The sequence below is a fragment of the Camponotus floridanus genome, unplaced genomic scaffold, assembly GCF_003227725.1.
Source record: "Camponotus floridanus strain SB8 unplaced genomic scaffold, Cflo_v7.5 scaffold7, whole genome shotgun sequence".
Classification (NCBI taxonomy): domain Eukaryota; kingdom Metazoa; phylum Arthropoda; class Insecta; order Hymenoptera; family Formicidae; genus Camponotus; species Camponotus floridanus.
The window spans coordinates 4330251-4356038 of NW_020229838.1; the positions used below are offsets into that span (position 1 = coordinate 4330251).

The 25788-nt window shown below is 29.2% G+C and overlaps 3 protein-coding genes across 7 annotated transcripts; 2 read left to right on the top strand and 1 right to left on the bottom strand.

The window, feature by feature from the left end:
- Positions 1-515: 515 nt before the first annotated feature.
- LOC105251673 (cytochrome B5-like protein) lies at positions 516-3639 on the top strand. Its single transcript, XM_011258627.3, has 2 exons — positions 516-804; positions 3078-3639. Exons 1-2 carry the CDS (start codon positions 764-766, stop codon positions 3553-3555), a joined length of 519 nt encoding a protein of 172 aa, XP_011256929.1. The 5' UTR covers positions 516-763; the 3' UTR covers positions 3556-3639.
- Positions 3640-3935: 296 nt separating this feature from the next.
- On the bottom strand, positions 3936-18458 carry LOC105251671. Of its 3 annotated transcripts, XM_025413736.1 has the most exons (6): positions 18044-18409; positions 13788-13873; positions 11467-11783; positions 8508-8725; positions 5574-5911; positions 3936-4760 (listed from the first exon to the last, which is right to left on the bottom strand). In XM_025413736.1, the coding sequence occupies exons 3-6, from the start codon at positions 11780-11782 to the stop codon at positions 4625-4627; spliced, it is 1008 nt and encodes a 335-aa protein (XP_025269521.1). In that variant the 5' UTR covers position 11783; positions 13788-13873; positions 18044-18409; the 3' UTR covers positions 3936-4624. The 3 variants fall into 3 exon arrangements, with proteins under 3 accessions (XP_025269521.1, XP_025269522.1, XP_025269520.1); XM_025413737.1 differs by lacking the exons at positions 13788-13873; positions 18044-18409 and adding an exon at positions 18425-18458; XM_025413735.1 differs by lacking the exon at positions 13788-13873.
- Positions 18459-20464: 2006 nt separating this feature from the next.
- LOC105251672 lies at positions 20465-25718 on the top strand. Of its 3 annotated transcripts, none has more exons than XM_011258623.3 (5): positions 20465-20574; positions 22256-22397; positions 23270-23530; positions 24193-24459; positions 24677-25718. In XM_011258623.3, the coding sequence occupies exons 3-5, from the start codon at positions 23327-23329 to the stop codon at positions 24797-24799; spliced, it is 594 nt and encodes a 197-aa protein (XP_011256925.1). In that variant the 5' UTR covers positions 20465-20574; positions 22256-22397; positions 23270-23326; the 3' UTR covers positions 24800-25718. The 3 variants fall into 3 exon arrangements, with proteins under 3 accessions (XP_011256925.1, XP_011256926.1, XP_011256927.1); XM_011258624.3 differs by having other exon boundaries at positions 22256-22348; XM_011258625.3 differs by lacking the exon at positions 22256-22397.
- Positions 25719-25788: the final 70 nt, after the last annotated feature.

Consider the following 25788-nt stretch of genomic DNA (forward strand, 5'->3'; position numbering starts at 1 on the left):
CAATATCATGTCTTACGAATATGTGAATAGATAAGCGCCGATAATGACTTATTGTATTAGTAAATAATAACAATTACGTCTTCACGATATCATTTATATGTAAACTGTGGAATCCGAGACATGCCGATTAAAAGCTTATTATCGCAAATACAAGCATCATTTCGGAAAAAGCGCGCCTTCTCAATTATATTTTTTTTATGCGTTCAGTCTAGAAAAATGACACATTTTTTATTGATCGCTGGTCATTGTCATCGTGCGGCAAAACAAGAAAATCACTGACTAATATAAATGTCAATCGATAGAGAGCGCATTGAAGTTTTCTTTGAATTGCGAACAAAAATTCCAGTTACAATTTTTGCAGAAAGTTATTAACTATGCGAAAATTGACGAAGAAGGAGAATTGAAATAGTTTACAATTTACAGGGTATATCTCACGCGTGCGATCCTTTTTCTCTCTTCTTCTAAGAGTTAAAGTCGTTTAAAATTTGTTTATTAATTTACGTTATTAATTTATATGTATTTTCTTTATCTGAATTGTTTTCAATTAGTGATCATTATTGGAGTTTCAAGAAGAAGGAATAATTTTTTACTCGAGCGCAATCAGTTTGAATAATTAGGATTATGTAAGTGTTTTATACGTTTATCACGATAGTACATAAAAAGACAACTCGCGGGTGCACGTATTAGGTTTCAACCGGTAATAAAATTATTTTCTTTTCCCAAGGGAATTGATTTCTGTCTAGCGTGCACAGTATTCCACACGATGTCTCTTGACAGACAACATCGGCAGAAACGTTCGCCATTGTAAGTTGATTTAACATAACATATCTATGTATATTTCGAATTATTATCGTGTCCCGGATTGTGAGCGGTAAATTACGACATCGCCAAAGTGTGTTAATCGGCTTACATAATCCCGTTATCTTTTTTCAATCCACACATAATATTTTCAACGTTTTTGCATTCATGCCTTTTTCAGTCATCTTTATCATTCAATTTTACAAAATAATTGATAATTAACGAGGTAATTGCTCATAATTTTCCACAAATTGCAAACATTAATTTATCATAGTATGTTATATTCCAATCAATTGTATTTAAATGCAATTAATAATCATTACCGTATAATAATCGTTTTATTAATTACGTAGCAATCGTTTATCGTGCTTTTAAGTATGTATAAATTTGTGCAAAAACGCATATTTTAACTATAAAGTATGAAAAAAGTGTGTAATGAAATGGAAAATGATAAATGTTTTAATTAAATATCTATACATATAATATAAAAATAAAATTAATAAATCAAAAAGAAAATGACATAAGAGCCAACGCGCGATAGTTGGAGCGCAGACAAGCAACAACACCTCTTTCTTTTTTCAATATTAGTTTATTAAAAAAACACTACATTATAATAACAAAAAGCGAACGTTTCGGATTATCTTTTGATCCTTCTTCAGCGATCCTTCTCTAGCGCGATGTTAACAATATATATTACAGATTACATATATATTATAGTGCGCCTCATGTATATTCGAGATTCGATGAGTTCGTCAAGTCAGTTTTTTACAATTAACAATATAGTATGCCGCACAGACTATATTATTAAGTGTAAAAAAGCGCGGAATCTGATCTTCTGTGACGCATAGCATAACTATAGTATATTTAATTGATTGTTGGAAGCAGAGTGCTTACTAGACCTCCGCGGGATGCAATTTAGCGTCACCTACGCGTCGAGAATAAATTCGTTTAATGTAACGCGTCATCTGTAATATATATTGTTAACATCGCGCTGAAAAAGGATCAAAAGATGATCCGAAACGTTCGCTTTTTGTTATATAATGTGTGTTTTTTTAATAAACTAAATAATATTGAAAAAGGAAAGAAGTGTTGTTGCTTTTCTGCGTTCCAACTACCGCGCGTTGGCTCTTATGCCATTTCCTTTTTGATTTTTTGATTACTTGAGCCAAGTCTCTAATTATTAAATAAAATTAATAGTTTTCAATTTAAAATAAATTATCAATTAATTACACGTACATTATCAAAAAGAGATAAACCTGTCATTTCTTTCTTCCTGCTCTCTCTCTTACTCCCTTCTTTTATTTATTTATATCTTTTATTATTTTTGTTAAGAAATGATTTATCTCTGTTGAAATATTTTAGTCATATATATACATATGTGTATATATATATATATATATATATATATATATATATATGTACATGTACATATGTGTTTACATGTACACACATATACACACGTACACACATTACTGATTGAAGAGAATCGACTTATATAATTTTATTATAATTGTATTTCTGTTATCTTACAGTTTCATTTTTTGATATGCGTATGTATCATAAAAAGAGACTATAGTATCGAGAATGTATCAGATTCTGTTCTTTTGATTTCATAATACCTAAGCAAAATGTACACACACACACACACACACACACACACACACACACATATATATATATATGTATATTAATATTATATATGTATATTAGTTATCTGTATATTAATGTAAAAAAATTAGGAGATGGAATTTATTTTAAATTTATTAATTATACATTGAAATCCCTTAAAGAAGATATGGAATTGTGTCTTATCGCCTAATTGCTTCAAATTGTGTTAGCAAATACAACAAGTGACAATCTAATTGACTTGAACAGTGAACTTAAAGAGTAATATGATGGAAACATTGTATATAAAAAATTCAATAATTTACTGTAAATAGTAGTTATATACTATTTGTGATGTATTTGTTATAATATTATATTTATTTTCTTCAGCTTTTTTTATGATGCATCCAAATGAGTTTTAATCATGATGTTGTAATAATTCATGTTATTTCGTGAAAGATCCAGGATTTTAATTTATCAAAAAAGATTTTTAGTAACTATACAGCTATTATGAGTGGTTGATTTATATATTTACAATTTCGAGATGCATTCTCTTGAAGAGCTTAAGTATATTTTATGTGTATTTAAAAGCAAAAGAATTATCAAGATAACACACACACACACACACACACACACACACACACACACACAATCACTATCTATTTATGTTGCAGAAAAAGTGCTCTTAGAACTCGTAGCAGCATAGATCTTTCAAATCTGTGTTGTCACTCTCCCGAATTGGTGGATATGAAATCGTCCAAGGAAAATTTGCTACAGGTTGAGCGTGACAATTCCATGAAGAAAAATGAATGCATCAAAGAACAAAGACATAGGACAAATTCAAGCAAAAGAAAGTCGCACAACGAATTGCGGACGATTCATTTAGATGAAGTCGCTTGGCACGATGCAACTAATGATTGCTGGTTGGTGATCCATGATTACGTATACGATTGCACAGAATTTCTAAATAATCATCCGGGTGGCCAAGACATTCTCTTGGAATATGCTGGACGAGATGCGACTTTAGCGTTTATCGGTACTGGACATTCCACCGTCGCCAAAACAACCTTAGATCAGTATAAAATCGGTGAACTTCCACCGAAGGAGAGGATCTTTCGCGTTTCCAACGGTGTCAAAATCTCGGGATTTTAATTTATATACTTGGATTATTGAATCGTCATTGTTATGGACATTTCTATATATTTAAATAAATACTAATTAGATATTCTACTTTGAGAACGAAAATTGACGTAATTAATTAATTTTCCAAAACATTTAAATGAAAATAAAAATAGAATGCTTGACGTAGTTTGATCATGTCTTAAAATATCTTTGTTGCTCTCTCTCTCTCTCTCTCTCTCTCTCTCTCTCTCTCTCTCCCTCTCTTGATGATCTAGAGAAATAATAAATTAAAAAAAAATATATTTACACTTTGAAAAGATAACAAATATACAAATACTGCATTAAATTTTTTTCTTTTTACTCGATTTAACAATACGGTAATAAGTGAAAGAAAATAATAGTGCACAATGTTTGCTTATAATACATAGAATTCATTTTCGTAATATATTTAACTTGAACTTATTACATACATATTTGTTTTATATTAGATTAAAATTATAATTTCCTCGCTTTATTATGTTTATGTGTTATTATATTTAAGATGATTTTTATATAACACTTTTCTCTCTTGCCTGTCTTAACGCATACATACATACATCGCTCTATACTATACAACATCTTAAGTTAACATCAATTTTACATACTACTTTCTGCTTTGTATGTTGTTAGGACCACGTTATTATGCCCACACAGCATTTGTTTACATTTATAAATTATTTGTGCTAAAGACGAAACAGCAGAGTATGATATGCGCAAGATAAAAATAATTTCTTTAACGGGTTTCTCATAATTACCAAGTGTTTTATTTACAAATTAACGCAAAAAGTACAGTTGAAATAATTTTTATTAGAGTATTTTTATTAGATAACAGCTAATTAAAGAGTAAAGTAAAAGAGTAGTTATTTATCGCAATGCTATGTGTCGTTGCATCCATGAGAGGAAGTTTGATGTATCATTTATGATTGAATTTTTTCGCAAATGTTTTCTCTGCTTGGCGGAATAGATTCTCATTTTCAAACAAATATTTCTGCAAGGATTATTAATTGATGATATTAACTTGCTCATAATATTTTTTACTGTGACAAAAATTGTCGTATTTTTACATTAAGCTACAAAGACCGAATCCTTGGCCAGAATCAAAGGCCGACTGCAATACTGTAGTTTCCATGCAAAACGCAGCGTCTTCATACATTGCTGCTATTCGTTGTTGCTGCACTCGACTTTCACTTTGCGATCTGCAAGCAAGTTTAAATTTTTTCAATTGGAAAATATATTTCTAACAATTCTAATAATCAAAGATATTTAAGAGATAAAATATTGAAATTTTAATAGAAATTTTAATAAATTTTTTTATAATTATGTTTTACATAAAATTGCGACAATATCTTTCACCCACAAACACACACGCACACGCACGCACTCACAGGCACACACGCACGCACGCATGCACGTATGCACGCACGCATAGAGGACAGAAACAAATAATTCTATAATTTTTATAGAGTATTTCAATAAGGTTTCTTTATGGGATAATGCAATTATATATTTTTAATAAACATTAAAGGCATCCGAATTTTAATAAAATTATTTTAAATAAAACATGTTTGTATAACGCCTCGAGCATAGTAGACATACATTTAGAAATGCATTTTTTGTGTATTTCATTTTGCTCATATCAAGCTTTAAAATTCTTTTAGAAATCTCGTTATTCCTTATTTAATGACTGAATCGACAAAAAAGAAACAGTAAGACACCTTTTATTTTTATTATTATTTTTATTTTTTTATTATTTGCATAATTACTGGCCCGACTAATTTTTTAAACTTCATTTTGATGCTGCTACTAATTTTCAGCATCTACATTATGGTTAAATAAATATAATATAATATAATCTTGAAATAATTTCTGATAGATTGTGTACATGTATCATAGTATACCGCATGTGGTCATTGAAAAACTTGATAAATTATTTGGCAAGAGCGATTCCAATTCTGAAACATACTATTACATATAGTGGTAATCTCTATACATTTTTTTCGATTACTCACCTGGGAGGCACTGCCCGTGCGCGATGATGCGCTCTGATCTGCTGTTCTCTCAGGGCGGAACAGATAGCGTCTCTGGATTGTTGCCGATGCTGCTGTTGATGCTGTTGATGCTGATGTTGATAGTGCGAGTCAAGCGTCAGCTGTGCTAAATACTCGCGAAGCTCGGGCTGACTGAGCAAAAGGTCGCGATGCGTCTGGAGACTCGAAGTTGGATTGGATGACAACATCGAAGATGATGTTGTCGTCGAGTCTGACCACGGTGGTGGAGGAGTATGTGAGCGTGATATCATCGCATATTTGTGATACAAATATTCCTCGTAGGTCGGTGGTAAACCGGTCTGTAAAATGAAAATATATTTTAGAGAAGATTCGATAAAATTATTATACATAGCTATTTTAATATTCAGACATTGTACTCTTAAGTTTATATAACATTGCTTTATTGCTTTAACTAGCGATTGAAATTGTTGATTTAGTTATCTTGTATTATATTAGAGATTTTATTCCTTCTTGATTCTCTCTCTCTCTCTCTCTCTCTCTCTCTCTCTTTCTTTTTCACTCTCATTTTTTAAATTTATATATAAATACGAAATATAAACAATTTTAATTGTGTATATTTCTAAATGAATTTTAAAATAAATAAATTTGAAAGTGTATATTTGGCTATAATTCTGTAACTGATGCAAAGATTTCGATGACAAACATTTTTGTAAAAAATATATGCATTTTAAAATTTTTAAAGAAAAACTTTTTTCTTTGAGATAAAAAGTTGCGATAAGGGTATGTATTTGCAATTTTGCAGAATATGCCTTTGAGATAAATATGTTTGTTCGACGTGTGTCCCTTTTTCTAATAATCTTGGCTCCATATCTTCTTTTTTTTAAATAAATATCATATATTTTATAATATCATATCATTGCGCACAGTTTTTTATACTGATGATTTAATAACTATCAGAGACCCTTTAATAAGAGACTGATCATCAGATAGAATGAGCGCATATCGAGAGTATGTTTCGTTTATGCAAAATCCTGAGAGAGAGAGAGAGAGAGAGAGAGAGAGAGAGAGAGAGAGAGAGAGAGAGAGAGAGAGAGAGAGAGAGAGAGAGAGAGAGAGAGAGAGAGAGGGAGGGAGAGAGAGAGGGAGAGAGAGAGAGAGGGAGAGAGAGAGAGGGAGAGAGAGGGGGAGAGAGGGGGGAGAGAGGGGGAGGGGGGAGGGGGAGGGGGAGGGAGAGAGGGAGGGAGGGAGGGAGAGCGGGAGGGAGGGAGGGAGGGGAGAGAGAGAGAGAGAGAGAGAGAGAGAGAGAGAGAGAGAGAGAGAGAGAGAGAGAGAGAGAGAGAGAGAGAGAGAGAGAGAGAGAGAGAGAGAGAGAGAGAGAGAGAGAGAGAGAGAGAGAGAGAGAGAGAGAGAGAGAGATGTAGGTAGGATCTACGAGGAAACTGTAGATTTCACTTACAAGAATGTATGTGTTTGTGAATAGATGTGTCTGTTAATATTCTTACATAGTTAAGACATAAAAATAAAATAGGTGGACATACAGTAGAATTTTGCAATAATCCGTCAATAATATGAAAAATAATATGAAATAATATAAAAAATTATTTTGTCATATATTATTAAAAAAATTTTTTTAAATTGGTTTTTAGTATTTGTATAATATTTCTATTAATATAGAAATACAAACATTAAAAAATACTAATATTTAAAATTTTTATAAATAATATGTCAAAATAATTTTTCATACTTAATATTTAAATAAAATAAAATTTGTCATTATAATTTAATTATTATTATTTATAATATTTAAATTTAAATAAAATTTATTATTATAATTTATATATATATATATATATATATATATATATATAATATTCATTATTATAATAATTAAAATTTCATTGTTATAATAGTGCTTATTATATATATAGATCATTATTAAATTTTCACTACTTATCTATAATATTTTATTAATAAATATCATTTATATTCTACGTAGGGTAATTAAAGTTTGAATATGAGCGATAGTTGCCTAAAAATGGCGGACCAATCAAAAGTGGCCTCGAGTCTCTTATTAGAAGGTATCTAATAACTATGATAATCCGTTATAGATTTTCGACGAATTAAATTGAAATATATTAATACGTTATAGCGATCATCTTGTTTAACAGAGTTAATCGAGAGATTAATCTTTGATTAATTAACAAAATTTTAAAAACTGTCTCGTTATTGTCACATTGAAATCACGTTATTTTAGCCAACAACTACGTTCCCAGAGTATACATACAATAATTGCTTGCCGTTATATTTGCAGGGCTGCGGTTTCAATATCTGATCGTTGTGTAGTTTCATGTTTCACAAATATCAAACGCAATGTACTTTTGCGAAATAATAAATTGCGGCTACGGTTCTTCTTTTTAAATTTCTTTTTAGATTTCTAGGAAATAAGATATAATCAATAAGTAGAATATTTGGCACTAATAATCGACTAATGAGTGACAAGATAATAAGTGATATCATTATTTACTAGCATAATTTATTGTTGCTAATTAAGAAAAACATAAACATTTCGACACTCATTCCTGATGATATATTAATCCATGTAAGTTTAAATGATCAAGTTAGCGGCTAAATCAATTTTACATTTCCCTTAATGTTTCCTTATATATATGTATATATATATATATATATATATATATATATATATATATAAAATAGTCAATTTTGTTTTTAATGTTTTTTTTTGTATCGACAATCGATTGTAACGATTATTATTCACGACCATACATTAAGTGAAACGGGACATGTGTGGATCGCATATAAATTATTATCAACATAGATAAACTCTTAAAGTTAGAAAAATATCACCAAATTTATAAATGCAACACTTAACAGTACTTTTATTTTTCTAAGACAATAGTTTGCAGCAAATCTTACCTGTCGCGCTTTTGCAATCGCGACATCGTACGTCGGTGGTGGTGACGTCATAGATGGAATAGCAGTAGAAAAAGCTTGTGATCTGTTTTGCATATTCGACCGATTAGTCCTGATCTCTTCGGTATTTGTGTTCATCGTGTCCGGTATGCCGGTATATAATACTTCAGGTATGGCGGTGTTCTCTCGAATTCTATCACTGAGGACACTCGAACTTGAATCTATAAAACATTATCGAAAGCGCATGCAAAGTTTTTTCTCTCCATTTTTTCTTTTGATTAATTTTAATTTTATTAATGATATATACATAAATATAATATATATATATATATATATATATATATAATACACACACACACACAACTACATATATGTGTGTGTAAAAAAAAATATATATTATATGTACTATATACTTTATATTTTTAATTAAATATTTTAAAAGTTTGATGGAAATTTAGAATAAAAGTGCATATTAGCGACAACCTCACCAATTTCCACATATAACCTTAACATATATATCAAGAATATGTTGTCAAGAATATGTCCCTGATTAACTTGCCAAAAGTTTTAGCCACGTTTATTACAAAGTTATTTACAAAATAAATGCAATGGTCCTGTGAACTTATTTTGAGTAAATCTGCATCAACTGCACTTTCAGCGGGAGATTAGATGTAGAATGAACTTTCCTTTATCTTGCAAAATACATGCATAGATACAATCAAATCCAAACCTATTTCTATTTTAAACCAGATTTGTTTCAAATCAGAAATAGGTTTCAGTTAAGTTATATCTTCTGGGAGGAAAGTTCATTCTACATCTTACCACTTGCTGAGAGTGCAGTTTATGCATATTTACTCAAAATAAGTTCAACGGTCCTGCATTTTTCCATGAACTTTTTACATGAAACGAGGTTTACTCCATACCGCTCCCTGTTTTTATGTAATCTATTATTGTGTAATTTTATATAGATTTTCAGTATTTCAAATCGAGATTTACATTACTAGATTTACATTATGCCATCAGTTAGTCACTATGTTTAATTGTTTATAACTTTGTAATAAACAACGAGTGGACGGCTAAAATCTTTCGAATGTCACTCAGAGACATGTCCTTGGTAACATATATTAAGGTCATCAAAATTGATGAGGTCGTCTCTACTGTGCAATTTTATCACATTTAGTTTTAAAAATATAATAAATATTATCAATACACACACACACACACACACACACACACACACACACACACACACACACACACACACACACACACACACACACACACACACACACACACACACACACACACATACAATAATAATAATAACAATAATAATAATAATAATAATAATAATAATAATAATAACAGCAACAACAAGATGCAACATATTATCAAAATCTCACATGTCATTCTTGAATTCGCATGAGCATAAAGAGCTCTGCAAGATATGCAATATTTCTGTTTAGGACAATAAATAAAGTCATAGAGAAGGAATTTGGTTTTTAGTTTTTACTCTTTAATTAATTGGAACTTAATTCCATTACCGAACTAGAACCGATATATCCAAAAGTGATAATCGAAATTGTTAGATAGCGAAATATTATTGTATTAGCGATGTGTTGATAAACCTATATATATATATATATATATATATATATATATATATATATATATGTATATATATATATATATATATATATATATACACAGCGTGCCCCACCTAGAAGTGACCACCTCATTTGATCTTTTAAACTAAAAGAGATAGACCATAACAAATATATATGAAATTAAATGGCTTGAACTGAACTTTATTGTGAGTATGATTGATTACAAAATTTATCTGTATTGAAAAATGGAGAGATATGCATAATTTTTTTATAATAATAATTTTTTATAATAATGTAGATATTTTGATATAATAAAAGTTGTAGTGTTATTTGAAACGAATATAACGATATATGATTTAATGTAAATATTTTACATATTATATGAGATTTTTCGGCTTGAAATATCGCGGGCGACGTCCACCATTTCATTTTCGGCACTGCGACATAACCAACTTCTGATTGAGTATCATGATTAATGACGTACGTCAACCTCTAATGCACGAGTCGTATAATATGTAAAATATTTACATTAAATCATACATCGTTATATTCGTTTCAAACAGCGCTACAACTTTTATTATATCAAAATATCTACATTATTATAAAAAAATTATGCATATCTCTCCGTTTTTCAATATATATAAATTTTGTAATCAATCATTATACTCATAATAAAGTTCAGTTCAAACCATTTAATTTCATATATATTTGTTATGGTCTATCTCTTTTAGTTTAAAAGGGGGTGGCCACTTCTAAGTGGGACACGCTGTATATATGGTATCTTTTTCAAAAACCTTGAAAAAACGGACTCATCAATGTGGTTGATCTTCATATTTTTCAGATCGCTATGCTGCAGGAGATATAGAGTCCGTTATCAGAAGTAAGAGGAAATGCCGAATTCTATCAAACTATTCATTACAACTGTTAAGTAAATTTCAGTCAACAATGTATTGTTTTCCTTGTTATTGTGTCGAAAACAGGCATTATCTGATAGAGAAACATTAATCCAAAAGCAGAAATCTTTTATAGTTCGATTTTTTATAATTTTTTTTATATTTTCGAGTTCTGCAGATTCGAGTTATTCAGTTAAATTCGTAATGTGGTCCAGATACATATATAAGAGCATTCTACAATACATATTCCTTTATATAGTCAATGCTGTTTTTTAAACTTAAAACCATCCCGGTCCGCTGCAGAGCTTAACAAGCCAAAAGCGATTATTCCTAGATCTCTATACGTTCATCTAGGAGACAAGAAATGGCAACTTGTATCAAATAACCATCGCAGTGCTTATCTTGTCATAGAGTCTAGTGAAATTGTAATAAAATTTGTGCATAATATACGAACTAACTGACCGGTATAAGTGTGATGTGATTCAGCACTATCGGCGCTTCGAGTCCTTCGCGAATGATTGAGTCGCTGCTTGTTGTTCTTCATTGTAGGTTTCGTGGCTTCTGTTACCAAGCTGCTGCTTCCGGTCTCACTCGACGTTCGGGTTTTTAATCCTCGCCTGTCATCTTGTTGTTTCCGCGAGTCCTTACCCTCTCGTTTATTGCTCTTTGATTTGGGCAGGAGGATAGTCAGTTTTTCCAGAACGATCGAGCTACTCCGTGACTTCGGCAGATCTACGACGATACCGCAGGCACACACCGGCAAATTCTCGTTAGGCATCCTGCAAAAATAGCCCTTACAGAATTTATTTTTGTCGACGGATTAATAAGGATCCTATGAATAAAAAATATTTAGATAGATTATATTTTTTGTCATCGGTCTTCCAAAACAATATTTTACGCTATTTTATTAAAATCAGAAAGCAGAAGTAATGTCTTAAAGCAAAAAGTATCAAAGTAAGATTATATTAAAATAAAATATTAAATATCTACTAAAATAATTTCACATTAATTAACAGAATATGTGTGTGTGTGTGTGTGTGTGTGTGTGTGTGTATGTAACATATTCTTCTGGATTTTGCTCTGCTTTGATTTGACCTAGATTACCCACGATCGATCATCAAAGTCGATATTTAACGAGCCTAATTCGCTCAATGAAAACAGTAACGGAACTGGTGAAACCCATCAAAGTTAAGCACTCGTTAGAAACGCCCTCCTCCTCAATAAAATTAATTCAACTACTGCTACACCTGATCACGAATGAAATCACCTTCCAAGTTTTATAATTGTTTATTTTTATCCTGTATTTTCTTTGCTATAAATCACGTTAATAATCAGTTTGATTAAAAAAACTATATTTTTAATTTTCCAATTTGCAATATCTACTTATAATTTTACAATTGCAATATCTACTTATAATTTTACAATTGCCAATTATGATATAATTAAAAAATATAATATAATTATATATATATATAGGTATTATATCCGAAATAAACGTCAGTCGAAACTTATTCGAAAATGAGGTCTTACCAATTGCTTTCAAATTCGTAAAGGAAACTTCTGTGACTTTGCAATTGTCTTAATTATTATTGAGAAATATTGTAGGAAATTGCCTTAGATTTTTCAGAAATTTCATTGCGCTCTCTCGGCAGGTCATTTAAGTATTTGGCAAAACTTTTCTTGTAAATAAAGTGAAGCGGATTAGAATTTTTCTTGCTCTTTCTCCAATTAATATGTAAAAGAAATTAATTTTTCCAATTTATATAAAAGTTAGATAAATATACAGAGGGTAGATAAAAATAATGTGAACACCTGAAAAATAAATATTGTATTTGTTTATTAATAAGATGATGAGCCATCATTTCCCTTTAATATAGCTTCAATTCTTCTTGGAATAGAATTATGCAATTTTTGAATAGTCTCCAGTGGAATATTGTCCAATTCTTCTATTAAATAATACTATTTTTCAAGATAACGTACACACAGCTAGAAAAGTTAATCTTTATTCGAAACAGTATCAAAATAAACTCGAACATTTTTTCTGGCCAGCACAATTACCCGATTTAAATATTATTTAACCACTATGGGCAGTTTTGGAAAAGAGAGCGAGAAGCAGATTTCCTCCTCCGACATTTCTGAAGCAATTGGCACATAATATAATAAAAGAATGGGAAAATATTCTACTGTAGGCTATTCAAAATTTATCGCATGATTTTATTTCAAGGAGAATAGAAACCGTATTAAATATAAATGGTGGTCTATCATTTTATTAATAAACAAATGTAATATATTTTTCAGGTATCTACGTTATTTTGTCCACCTTTCTCTACATATGTAAATAGATATATTGCTACTCACACGCATGTAACGCTTTTATTTTTGATTCTTGCTTAGATAACAATTTGCAAATATCCATATAAAAATTTTTACATAAACTTTTAAAAATTTAGACTTTTAATTTCTTTAGACTTCATTACATAACGATTCAAGAACATAAAACTGTCTGACACAAACGGAAAAATCTTCGAAACAAGTAATGTTCTACAATTCAAGCTATCGGTTTTCGATGGAAATGGTGGCAACGATAACAACAAGGACAACGAGGACGATGCGAACAACGAGGACGACAACGACAATAACGACAATGGGATGGCGAAAATGGAGCAACAGAGAAGGATAGGCTGCAGAACTAGAGAAAGGCAAATAGTTGGAAATCAGCAATTGCGACTGTAAGCAGGGAACTGAGAGCTTGTAGGAGAAGGTCGTGTCGGAGGCGTATATACCAGAAGCTTGAAAACCAGGTCACCACTGTAGATCACTGAGCTCTCCCTTCAATAAATCCGGGACAAGTAAATCCGGGATAGTTCGTCTACAAATTAAATATAAATATTATTAGCTGATCCGTATCTATATTATAGCTGTTACAGTAAACAGCTTCTCTGACAAATGTCATCATTGGTGGGTTTTCCATCTAGCAGATAGATAAATATTTTATATAGATAGAAAAATTTGTGATAAATTTTGACTAATTAAGTTTTTGACACATATGTAAGCATTTGATTACATTTAGATTAATATATTTATTATAATAATGTACAATATTATGTTCTTATTGTAAAATGTTATGTTTCATTATAAAATCTTTTTATGCATTTTAATAATCTTGAGTAGAGAACCACGTACCTACATTTAAAAACTTGAACTCATTCTCAATTAACTTGCGATTGACAGAGGTTATTATTTTATCTTCTTTTATCTTCTTTTGTCCAAACTTTTATCCAAAATGTTTCATCATATCATATGTATGAGAGCAAATTATCGATATCATTTTATTGATAAAAAAAAACAAGTTTTAATTATTCACAAATAAATAAACTTCTGGCAGAAATGTCCATTGAATAATTGTGATTCACAAAAAAAATGGATTTATTTTATAGTTTATTTAATTTACGTTTTTAGTTTATTGTTTATTTGTTTATTGTACATATATAAATTGTCCTATTATATCACACCGGCACAGGATGATGGCATATTTATCAAAAAGTTAACGTCTGCAAGTGATATCGATAATAATGCAAGCTGGATTTGTGCTAATAATCACTAGCTATATTGATAACGGAATATGGCTTGCTTTGATGTTGATTCAAGAGAAATGATATTTTTAATTATTTAACAACATTGCTGCAACATTGCAAAAACCAATGCGCAATAGCGTTTACAATTTCATTAGAAGTAAATATCCGTGAGAGAAGAGTTTTTGTCAGTTTACTCATTTTCATTCTATTTCCATTCTTATTAAACTATTTTATTGTATCATATCTATAATAGTATAATAGTATAATAAGTGAGTAATAATAATCTGCCATGAGCAAATGAAGAAATCATTAGTTACACCGCCACCGCCATCGCCGCGCCGCGCTGTCCCTTGTCTGACACGCTACAGCTCGAACAACCGAGCGCTTCTCTCATTCGTCCAATTTTAATATTTAATATTTCTTTATTAATATTTCTATATTTAATACATTTCTGTTATTATTACTATTTAATTTTTCTATTATTGTAGAAATCGTAAAGTGATGTGGGATTTTTTTGTTCAATTTACTGCGCTCTACCTCTTCTTAATAAACTCTTGTATTCGTATATAGTGTTGTGGAACACCCTGTATATATATATAGATGTTATATATATAGCATTTAATAGAAATTGTAACATAAAATAATTTTATGTTAGTATGTAGATATATATATATTTTATATAAATAGATTATAGATAGATTATTCATATAAACAAATAGTTGGAATTAAGGGAGTGTTTATTCCATTTTTACGATATATTATTCCTTTGAAAATCCATTTAATTGTAGGAATAAAACTTTTTCCTCGTCTAGCGAACGGTAGTGATGTAAATATATTGTTTTCTTGTGTTATCGTGTCTACTAAAAAATAAGAAGAAAGTTCGAAAAAATAACACGCCCGGCTTACATGCAATACAGATAAAATATATGTAATAAGCTTGAAATTAATATCATTTAAAATCGCACACTGTTATACACGAGATGTACTCTTGTATTGAATTCAAGTATTTTGTATTAGATATGAATATTGTCTCAATAATGTAGTGTGCCTTTTACAACGAATAGCGAATTGTTTATTGATCTGCTATCATCGCATTTGTAAAATTATTAAAATTTGTTTCGTATTATTTGAAGTCTTTTGATGCATTCATATTCTTATCAAGCGTTCTCCGCCTGAGATATCTTGTCATAATTTATTTCCCTATACGTTATTTTTGTTGTTTCAATTAATTTATAACAATTTGTCGTGTTTTCAATCATCAATCTTTCAAGATTATCAAGATCACGAAAATATATTCATTACAATACTTATGTATTTTAAGAGATTATCAAAAAACTTAACAATGATTAATTTTAATCCTGTGTTTTATTTTAAGGGCATTTTTGAACGTGTCCGTGAATCGATGTGTCAACGTGTCACTGCTTATATTTAGGAAAATGGTGAATATTTTCAACATTTATTGTAACATACTCAAGGTCATATTAAAACCAAAGGTAAATAAACCTAATTAAACGATTGTCGTCTACAATAATTAATCCTAAATTTTTCCTTGTGTAAGTAATACAGCTAAAAGTATTTTCAACATAACTCCTGAAATAATTATTTCCGCACCTGTTCATATAACATTTTTTCGTCAGGTATGAGGAATATCTCCTTATAAATATATCTCTTAAATTTTTGACATATCTTTTTAGAACACCCTGTATATGTATTGCAAGATGAGTAAAATGCTTCTCCTGACATGCATAACTATTTTCAAGTATAATATTTTGAGTTGCTGAATAATTATTATGTAACAAATATAATTAGAACACTATAATTAAATTTTCTAGTATACGATGTTAAACATCTCTCTCTTTCTCTCTCTCTCCCTCTCTCTCTCTCTTTATATATATATATATATATATATATATATATATATATAATACACTGTAAAATTGTCTATAATATATTTTAAGAAATTCTTGTATATTGACATTTCTCAGCCAGAGAGAATCTGTTTACTTTCTCATATGTATTTATTATTTGTAAATATTTCTTTTAACACAATTAGTTTGTTATGTCCGCAAACAAGAAAAAAAATAGATATTCAAGAGAATGTATATATATATATATATAAAATAGATATTCAAGAGAAGATAGCACTATATTTGACATTCTATTGCTCCTAATTTTTTATTAATGTGATTATTTCATATAGCAATTATATATACAATTAAAAGAAAAATTATATAATTTTATTATAGATATAGTATTTTTTATAGTTTATTGTTTTTGTTGTATTGTTGTAAATTATTTAAAAAATTTTATTATATTTTAAATATATTTCTTTTTGTATGTAACATACAAATTAACAATGCAAACGGATTATAAACTAAATAATAATTGCTATATGAAATAATCACATTAATAAAGAATTAGGAACAATAAAATGGCAAAAATTGTCTTCTCGTGAATGTCTATATTTGAAAAAGATATATATATATATATATATATATATATATATATATCTTTCTCTTCAATGGCTGAAATCGAAGAGAGGCATATTGCGCTTGTCCGACGTAGAGGTTATTGAGGTCATATAAGGGCGTTTACATTCTTTATTTTAATATTGTGTGTGTATGTATTTTTATATTGTAAATTTTCAATTTTATAGTCCACGATTTATTGTTTTATGTATTATTTTTGACAGTTGCTGATGATGGTCCAATTAAGAGATCAAAATGAACCAATATGAACAATTAATAGTAAATCATTTCAGCAAATTATTTGAAAGAGAAAAAATTATACTCTAATTATTGCGCGCGGCTTTTAATTAAATCTTTTCCCTTATTTGTGAATATTTAATATTAAAGATTATAACGATATAAAAGGTAATATTAAAGATTTCAACTTCAGTTTATAAGAAATTTATTTTAATATTTCAGAATAGTTGTAAATTTCTGAAAAAAAAAAAAAAAAATGTTTTTGAAAGATGTTATTTTGCTTTTTTTGTCATGTTCGAAAAAAAAGTACTTTTTTTTTAAAACCTATTTAAAATTTTCTTAATGATAAACTTAACAATAAATCTTTAACGTAAGGTGCACTGAAAAAAATGTAATAATGAAATTGTTTTTAATATTCACTTAAATTACGTTCTTAAAAACATTTATGTTTTCATTAAATTTCGAAAATTTTGCCTATCGAATTCTAATAAAGATATTGAATATATACGGAATGTGCATTGCCATTATTTTGAAGAATGCCGCGAGTTCAATGATTACGTTCGTGAATAAAGTGATTTCTTGATCAGTTTTTAAATATTATTAGGATGAACTAATTATTATATATTATATTTGAAATATTATTATATAGAAAATTTAACTATTTCTTAAATTTTCAATGATCTAGAAATTTGCATGTTTAATATTTATCTGTGTCATGTATCATGATACATCTTCGTGATACAAAATTATTATATTTACCTCGTAGTGAATGTAGACTTTCGTGCGAAACATCGAAAGTTTGTTGCACGGCTTTTCCTTATCGAATATGTGCACCTCACATATTTCTCGAACGAGAATAGCGAATCAAGCAATAAAAAGGCAGACAAATAGAGAGAGAGAGAGAGAGAGAGAGAGAGAGAGAGAGAGAGAGAGAGAGAGAGAGAGAGGGAGGGGACAGAATAAAGGAAAAAACAAAAAGAGAAAAACAAGATAATCAAGCCGAAACTTGAGGAAAAAAAGAAGAAATAATTTTTCGAAATCGTGCACACACGAAACTCTTGCAAGCTTATGACGGCACGCAAACCACACGACCAAGTGGCGCAACTGAACTCAGCTGAACCGAGTCAGAGCTTAAATTACCGAAGAGAGAAGACGGCGGGGGTGGCAGCAGCGGATGGTAGCAACGGTGGCGTCGGCAGTAGTGGCGAAACATGGATCGCGTCGTCTCTTTGGCATCGATTTGCTGGCAGTGACGCGCGCTGCGCTCTTCGTAATTCGTTTGCGAGCGCGAAAGAATTTCGTATTTCAATTTTTCAAATCAATAGTTTAAAAACATTCAATCTAACCAGTTTGCTCTTGGTATTATATAACGAGAATGAATAAGTAATGAGACAATCACAAAAGCGACAATCTCTTTCGGAGAAATTGCTATGAAATATTAATACTCCATGTTGACAATATGAATAAATAAACGTCGTATTATACATTGTATTATTATTTTTTTATTTCGGTTTTTAATATATATATATATATATATATATATATATATATTTATTTATTTATTTTTTATTTTATTTTTTTATTTTAATAATAAGATAAATTCCGAATGTCACAAATAATTTAATCTGGCATTATCGAAAGTGTATTCATACGATCTCGATTATTTCAAATATGAATATAGTATTGTAAAAGCAATATATCTTATTCACAACAAATTCATTGAATATGGATTTAGTTTTATGAAATTAATTGTTATTTAGTGAAAATGTTGAAGTAAAGCATTTATAATTTTTTTTAATAATTAAATTGAAAATAATTAAAAATATTAGATTTTTTATGGGCTGTACATTAAAAGAGAAATTAAATGAGAAAACTATATTTTTCAAGAAACCTATTATAGAATTGTTTACGGGATTAAAAAGATTTTTAGCTAGTGTGTTTTTAATCACGAGAGATTCTATATCTTAATCTATTACTTTTCTCGAAATTGGCATATATATCATTATGCCAAGCGAAGCAATAGCTTAGAATTGACATTAGATAGTTTTAAAATAATTGATTCTAGGATATTTAAACGTTGTAAGTATCAGACAAGTAACGCAGTTAATTTTTTATTTGTACAGTTATTGCTCATCAGCGAAACAATCTCATATTTTAATTGATGCCATCAATGCCATCAACATGATATAATACATGATGTTGTAAACAATTTTTAATTAAAATATTCCAGATCTTCAACGATCCTTTGCAATCTTGAGCGAAAAAATATAGGATCTTAAAACGACATTATTGAGTCATAAATGAGTTCATTTGAGAAATTTCTAGTTTGATTACACAACGAGAGGCTAAATCTTGGGAAAGATATCAATGATGTATCAAATTAGGATGGCCGATAAAAAATGATGAAAATAAATAATCGACGACAGCGGAGGCAATATAAATCATGGCTAAAGATTTTCTTATCCATCTTCTACAATCAATACAACTTTCATCATATTTGCACAAAAGCGAAGGAAACAATTTTGCATCTCACGACACGCATCTTTCTATTACATGTATACTATACGAACGAGAGAAGATTTGAAGTTTTATTTTCTTTGCTCTTATTAAGCGTAATTTTATAAAGAGAATTTTATAAAAAGAATCTTTATTCGCGTTAACAACTTATAACAATTCAGTTAAGAAATAGATGTAAGAAAGCAATTGCATTCATGAAATGCACATGAGTATATTATTCGTTAATATCGGTTAATTTTGTTAATTTTAAAAATAATAGTCTTTTTCTAATAAACTAAGTTTTAATATAAAGAAAGTAAGAGAAAAATGATAGAATTATATTTCCCATCTAACACAAGTAGATTTTATTCTAATAAAATTTTAATTTAAAATCTGATATTACAAAGCCTTTCTTTCATAATATAAAAGAATCAGAAACATGTAATGAATGAATGTGGCATTTTTCTTAATATTTTTCGTTGAGAAACTATCATCTTAGAAATTGTCGTTTAACTTTATTAGATATGTTTTTGATAAGTTTTTCGATCTATTAATGATTTCTTGCATTGAAAATTTCATTCAGACTAACAGCAAATAGTAGAGCAGACGGAAGGGGTGGCGAGATCAAGGTGGAAAGAGAGAATTGTACTTCGAAGCATGTCGGTTAGGGGCGCTACACCCTCGACAACATGGCTGTCGTAGCTTAATACCTTGTGCAAGTCTCGACACATTCGGACGCCCGTGAGCTGTGTGTTGTTCAAGGATCTCAGCCATTCGCGCGAATAAAAAGTCACGTGAGTATAACAAACAACGACGAATCTCGTTCAACATTCGCAACATTCGCGGATATAAAAGTTTATGAAAAAAAAAACGCTACTGAAAAATATTCGAATGAAACGAGTGTTATCTGACAAGGTACGGTTGCCTGCGTGTGCGTACATGGTGTGTATGTATTTGTCTTCATATACTTGTATGTATAGTGTATATGCGTCAATATTTCGGAACGCGTATCTACATTGGCGATCAATAAAACGATGGTGGCGGGTGGAATATTTCGACACGACGTGCTTATATTTTTATATGCGATATAACTGCTCTTTCTCATCAATTGTGTTATCATTTTGCATTTGCACCCTTGTATTTGCATAACCGTAATGCTTTCATCTTTCATATATGTTATGACTTTCGGTGGATATATATCACCCATATCCATTTTGCCGATGATATTCCACAAGATGTCGCATCGAGAAGGGTAACATCTGGATATTATTCAGTTATTAACCACATCGGATAATGAATAGCGATAATTTTGTGACAAAAATAACACATTCAAAAAATTAAAAATAAAAGATAACAATATATTCAAAATTTAAAATATTTGATTTTCATTATATTTTGCCATCTCATATACATATCCATATATATTATATAAATAATATAAAATATACTCCAATCGAAAGAAATCGTGAAAAATATGCGATAAGAAACACACATATCCTCATTCAAATAAATATATATCATCTTCTCAGCAAAAGAAAAAGAATTTATGTTAGTAAATACAATACAATATGCGCTTAATAAAATTAAATAGTAATGATATTTTTCATTGGTTTTTTAAATAAAAATTTAAAAATCATTAAATGATATTAAACCACATAAATATTAAAATATTTATTATATTGTTCGCATTCTCTTCTAGCTTTTTTTTATTATGATCAAACCTTATTAAGCATTTTGCTCTGCATTTTGCGAATACATATATTATTAAATCAGTTCTATTTGCGAATATTTATTATTCTCATTATTTTTCACCATTATATCGATAAAAAGCTTCAGAATATTTAATCATAAAATAAAACTAACTTCTAAACTATAGGAAAAAATATAAAAAACGATTGAGATTACTATGACTTTATTATTTACTTATCGATACATCTCTTAGTTTTATCCTCACATAACGAGAAAAATTAAAATTTTAATATGTTTTGTTTGCTCTGCGAGAGCTCTCAATATCTAAAGTAAAACCTTCTCAATAATAAAATTTAATTAATAACTTGATCTTCGGCATTTACAGATTAAATATAATTAAATAGAGTAAACATATATATATATATATATATATATATATATATATGTTTACTAATTTAATAAAATAACATATTTGTAATATTTTTATGTGTATATATATGTATGTATACATAAGTGCACGTAATTGTATGCGTGAAAATATCAATGATAATATGTTATTAATAATAGTCAGCAAATATATTTTATTCCTCCTACATTTTATTGAAAGTAGAAATAATTATTAGTAAAAGTAAATATTATTTTCGCGCATAACACACACACACACATACTCACACACACACACACATATTACGTCGAAATACATAAAAATAATATTGAGGATATAATGTGTTGGAATCAAATTTTTTGGGCTTGCCCTCAATTTTATCGAACTTTTTTTTCCGGCAGGGGCTTAAGTGCGGGATAAGCTTTGTGTCTGTAAAGTCGGTTGCAAATCAGCCAGATCGAGTGGTGGTACGTCGACCGCTATCTGCAAAGTCGGTCAGTAGGTCAACAGCAGATACATTCAGCGCAATTATATATCTTATCGGTATAGATATTCTCACAATCTTACCGTATCATTTCATTAATTATCTATTTTAAATTATTTAAAATATTGATTTGTATAACAAGTTTCTTTAGTGTCAAATTAGTTTGATATAATTTAAAAATTTCTCTATACTACTGCATCTCATGTTTTTTTCCTGCTTAATTATATTAGCTATTAATTACTGTGACGACAAAGTAAAACACATCGACATTGTAAGATCGATTATTTCGGTAAAAAAAATTTTGCATTAGACAAGAAGGAGTATGCTATTTTGTTCCCATAATATACTTAAAAAATTGGTAATTACATTTATAATAAATTATTCTAGACATTTTTTTCAAAAAACACGAAATACGAATAACAATTTGAATGTTGTTTTTAACAATTGCAAAACAATGTCTTACATTCTAAACTAAACTATCGGTTTGAAATAAGTTTTAATTCCTACAAGTAATATAAAAAGATTACAAAATAGAAATAAATCTCATTAAAAACAAATCTCATTAATAAGAGTTACAGAATACGTAATGCGAAGATGCGCTAAAAATAAATACTTTGATCATTAGAAGACATTTATCAATATAAAGAAAATAAATTTTTATATTTGTATTGCATTTTTATTTTGTTTTTCTTTGGATTTCATCGTTTTTAGTTATTTATTCTTTCATATGTAATTTTGTATTTACATATTGAGCCCATTTTTTCGTTTTTAAAACTTTGTTTTGTTACACATATACATACGTACATGCATATACATATAATAAAAAAAATTTCATATATATATATTTTGCAAAGTAATTTTTGAACAAAATAAAAATTCTCTTTGCGTGATTGTTTTCCAAATAAAAATATTATTTTTACTCTTTCTGCAGACCACGAGGACGAAGAAATTCATCAAACTGGCGCCATTCAAGATTCGTTTCTCAAAGATGCTGAAATCGCGGAGTTCCGGCGATAGTCGTAGCAATAGTGTAGAATTTGAAGAGCAACAACGACAAATTAATCAATCATTGGATGCAAACGAATTTACAGATACATTTGAAGCAGAAAAGGACAAGAATTGTTTATCAATTAGAAAAGAACAAATGATACCCAACTCACCTCCGCCCTCGTATGAACATGTTCTTGAAGAGGTAAATGCATTATATTCAAAATAAAAATTTTATTGATTAAGTCTTACTGTTAGTTCAGATTAGATTATTAAACATATGAAAATAATATTTAGTTAGTATTTTTTACTATCAAGTGAATGTCGTTTATATAGGTCAATTTTAATTTCATAAATTGCGAGTAGAAATACGATTTATTTTGTATAAGAAACGAACATCGAAAAGAAAATATGCGTTTCAAGTCCTCAGATTATTGATTCATAACAGTTAATTGTTGGAAAATAGGATAGACAGAAATTAATTCGTTCGATGTACATATAAACTGTAGAAATGCGTGCGATTGATAATTTGCGCCATTTATACATTGCATAATGACAAACGCGGTCTCGTGGCATTTTTTATAATATTACTATTTTCAGCTGCGATTGCTATATTACTGCTACAAATTGCGCAATAATTAAAGTATTATAGATGCACAGTAATTTCATATCGCTCAATAATTTCTTATTAATGGAAATTTTATTGTCGGCAACTCAAAAATATTTTTATTGATATTTTTTTTCTCTTACTTTGTCATTGATATTGATTGATTTTGTTACTATTGATACTTTTTATTTTTATTCTATCATATTAAAGAAGCTTTTGGGATATACATCTCAATTCTTTTCAAATATATTATAATTTAGACACGAAAGGAATCATCAGCCATTGCATTACGAGAGACAAAGGAAGAAGACAAGAAGAAACGAATTTCCGATAAAGAAAAAAGTATGGAGATTGTTGTGGGTGATGGGGATGATGATGGCAATGGTGGACCTGGAGGTGGGGACAAGAAAGTAATAAAAACACCGAAAATACTTCACAAATCGAGCAAAGAATTTTACAAAGCAATGGCCAAACAGTGGGGAATAACTTGCAAAATGAGTGATCATTGTAGATGTCTAGATTGTCAGGTACACGTTTGCAAGATTCTGTTTTACATTTCAAATAGATTAAAGAACGTAAACATTGAAAAAATTTTTTTTTGAGAAATAATTGTTTGAAAAATTGAGCTAAAATTTTGATAGACTTAACTTGCAACTTTGAAACTTTATTCTCTATTTATCTCATTTTATTGGCGCGATTATTCGTGATTGATGATTTTTCATCATAAGATATATTTTATCTCAGAGCCATTACTTTGACTGCGACTATGAAAAGGATGAGCAAGAAAAGGGTGATGGCGGCCTCAGCGCTGGTACGCCAATGTTTATCTCCGAGGTGATGCACGGTACTGCCTGTGCTCTTCTGTAAACCACCGTTTCTTCCGGTTCCACTTTTTTTCTCAACGGGCCAGACATCTACCTGATTATAACACGCACAAAACAAATGACAATTGATGCCTAAAATACAATGAGGGAGCTTCGACAAGAACCTGGTGTCATAAACACGTATAATACATTTATATATTTTATTATGTATAAAATATCTAATGCCATGCGAAGACAAAACTTGATATATTTTAACATAGGAAAACAGCGCGCGCGACATTCTTGCATTTTTAAAGAATTACAGAAAGGAAATTGAACATTTTCTATTGTTGCTGCAAGATTTAAATTGTTTAAATTACTTATCTCATTCAAATGTTCCTTTTTACATTTATATATTCAGCATAAAACGCGATATAATCTATATGTAAGTGTCTATTATTGTATTATTGTATTACTGTACACACATTGCGGAATATTACATTGACCATTTGCAAAAATGTAATATTTATATAATTATTTTTAACATATTTGACATTCTTATCGCGATTTCTTTATTATTATTGCGACTAGTAAAAACTAACTGTGAAGAGAAAGCACGTTGATTATTAGAGCGTGCTTTATTACTCAATTGTATTCCGCTCATTTCAATTGGAGCTTTAAAATAGAACTATAATGAACATGAAAAAATGGACATCTTGATTTAATCGCATCAATATTGCATTTCATTTTAAAGTTTGATGACGATATATCTCTGATTTTGCAATATACATTTATTATATGTCTATCACAGAACATATATTTGTATATAAATAAAATTGATATAATTAATTTATCGAGCTCATTCAAGTTGCGCTGTATCCATTTCATAGTATTTTCAAATTCAAGGGAAAAATATCCAAGTACTATAGAGCGGAATACAATTGAGTAATAGAGCATGCTAATAATCAATGTGCTCTCTCTCTATAGTTAGTCTTTATATATATATATATATATATATATATATATATATATATATATATAGGAATGTGTATA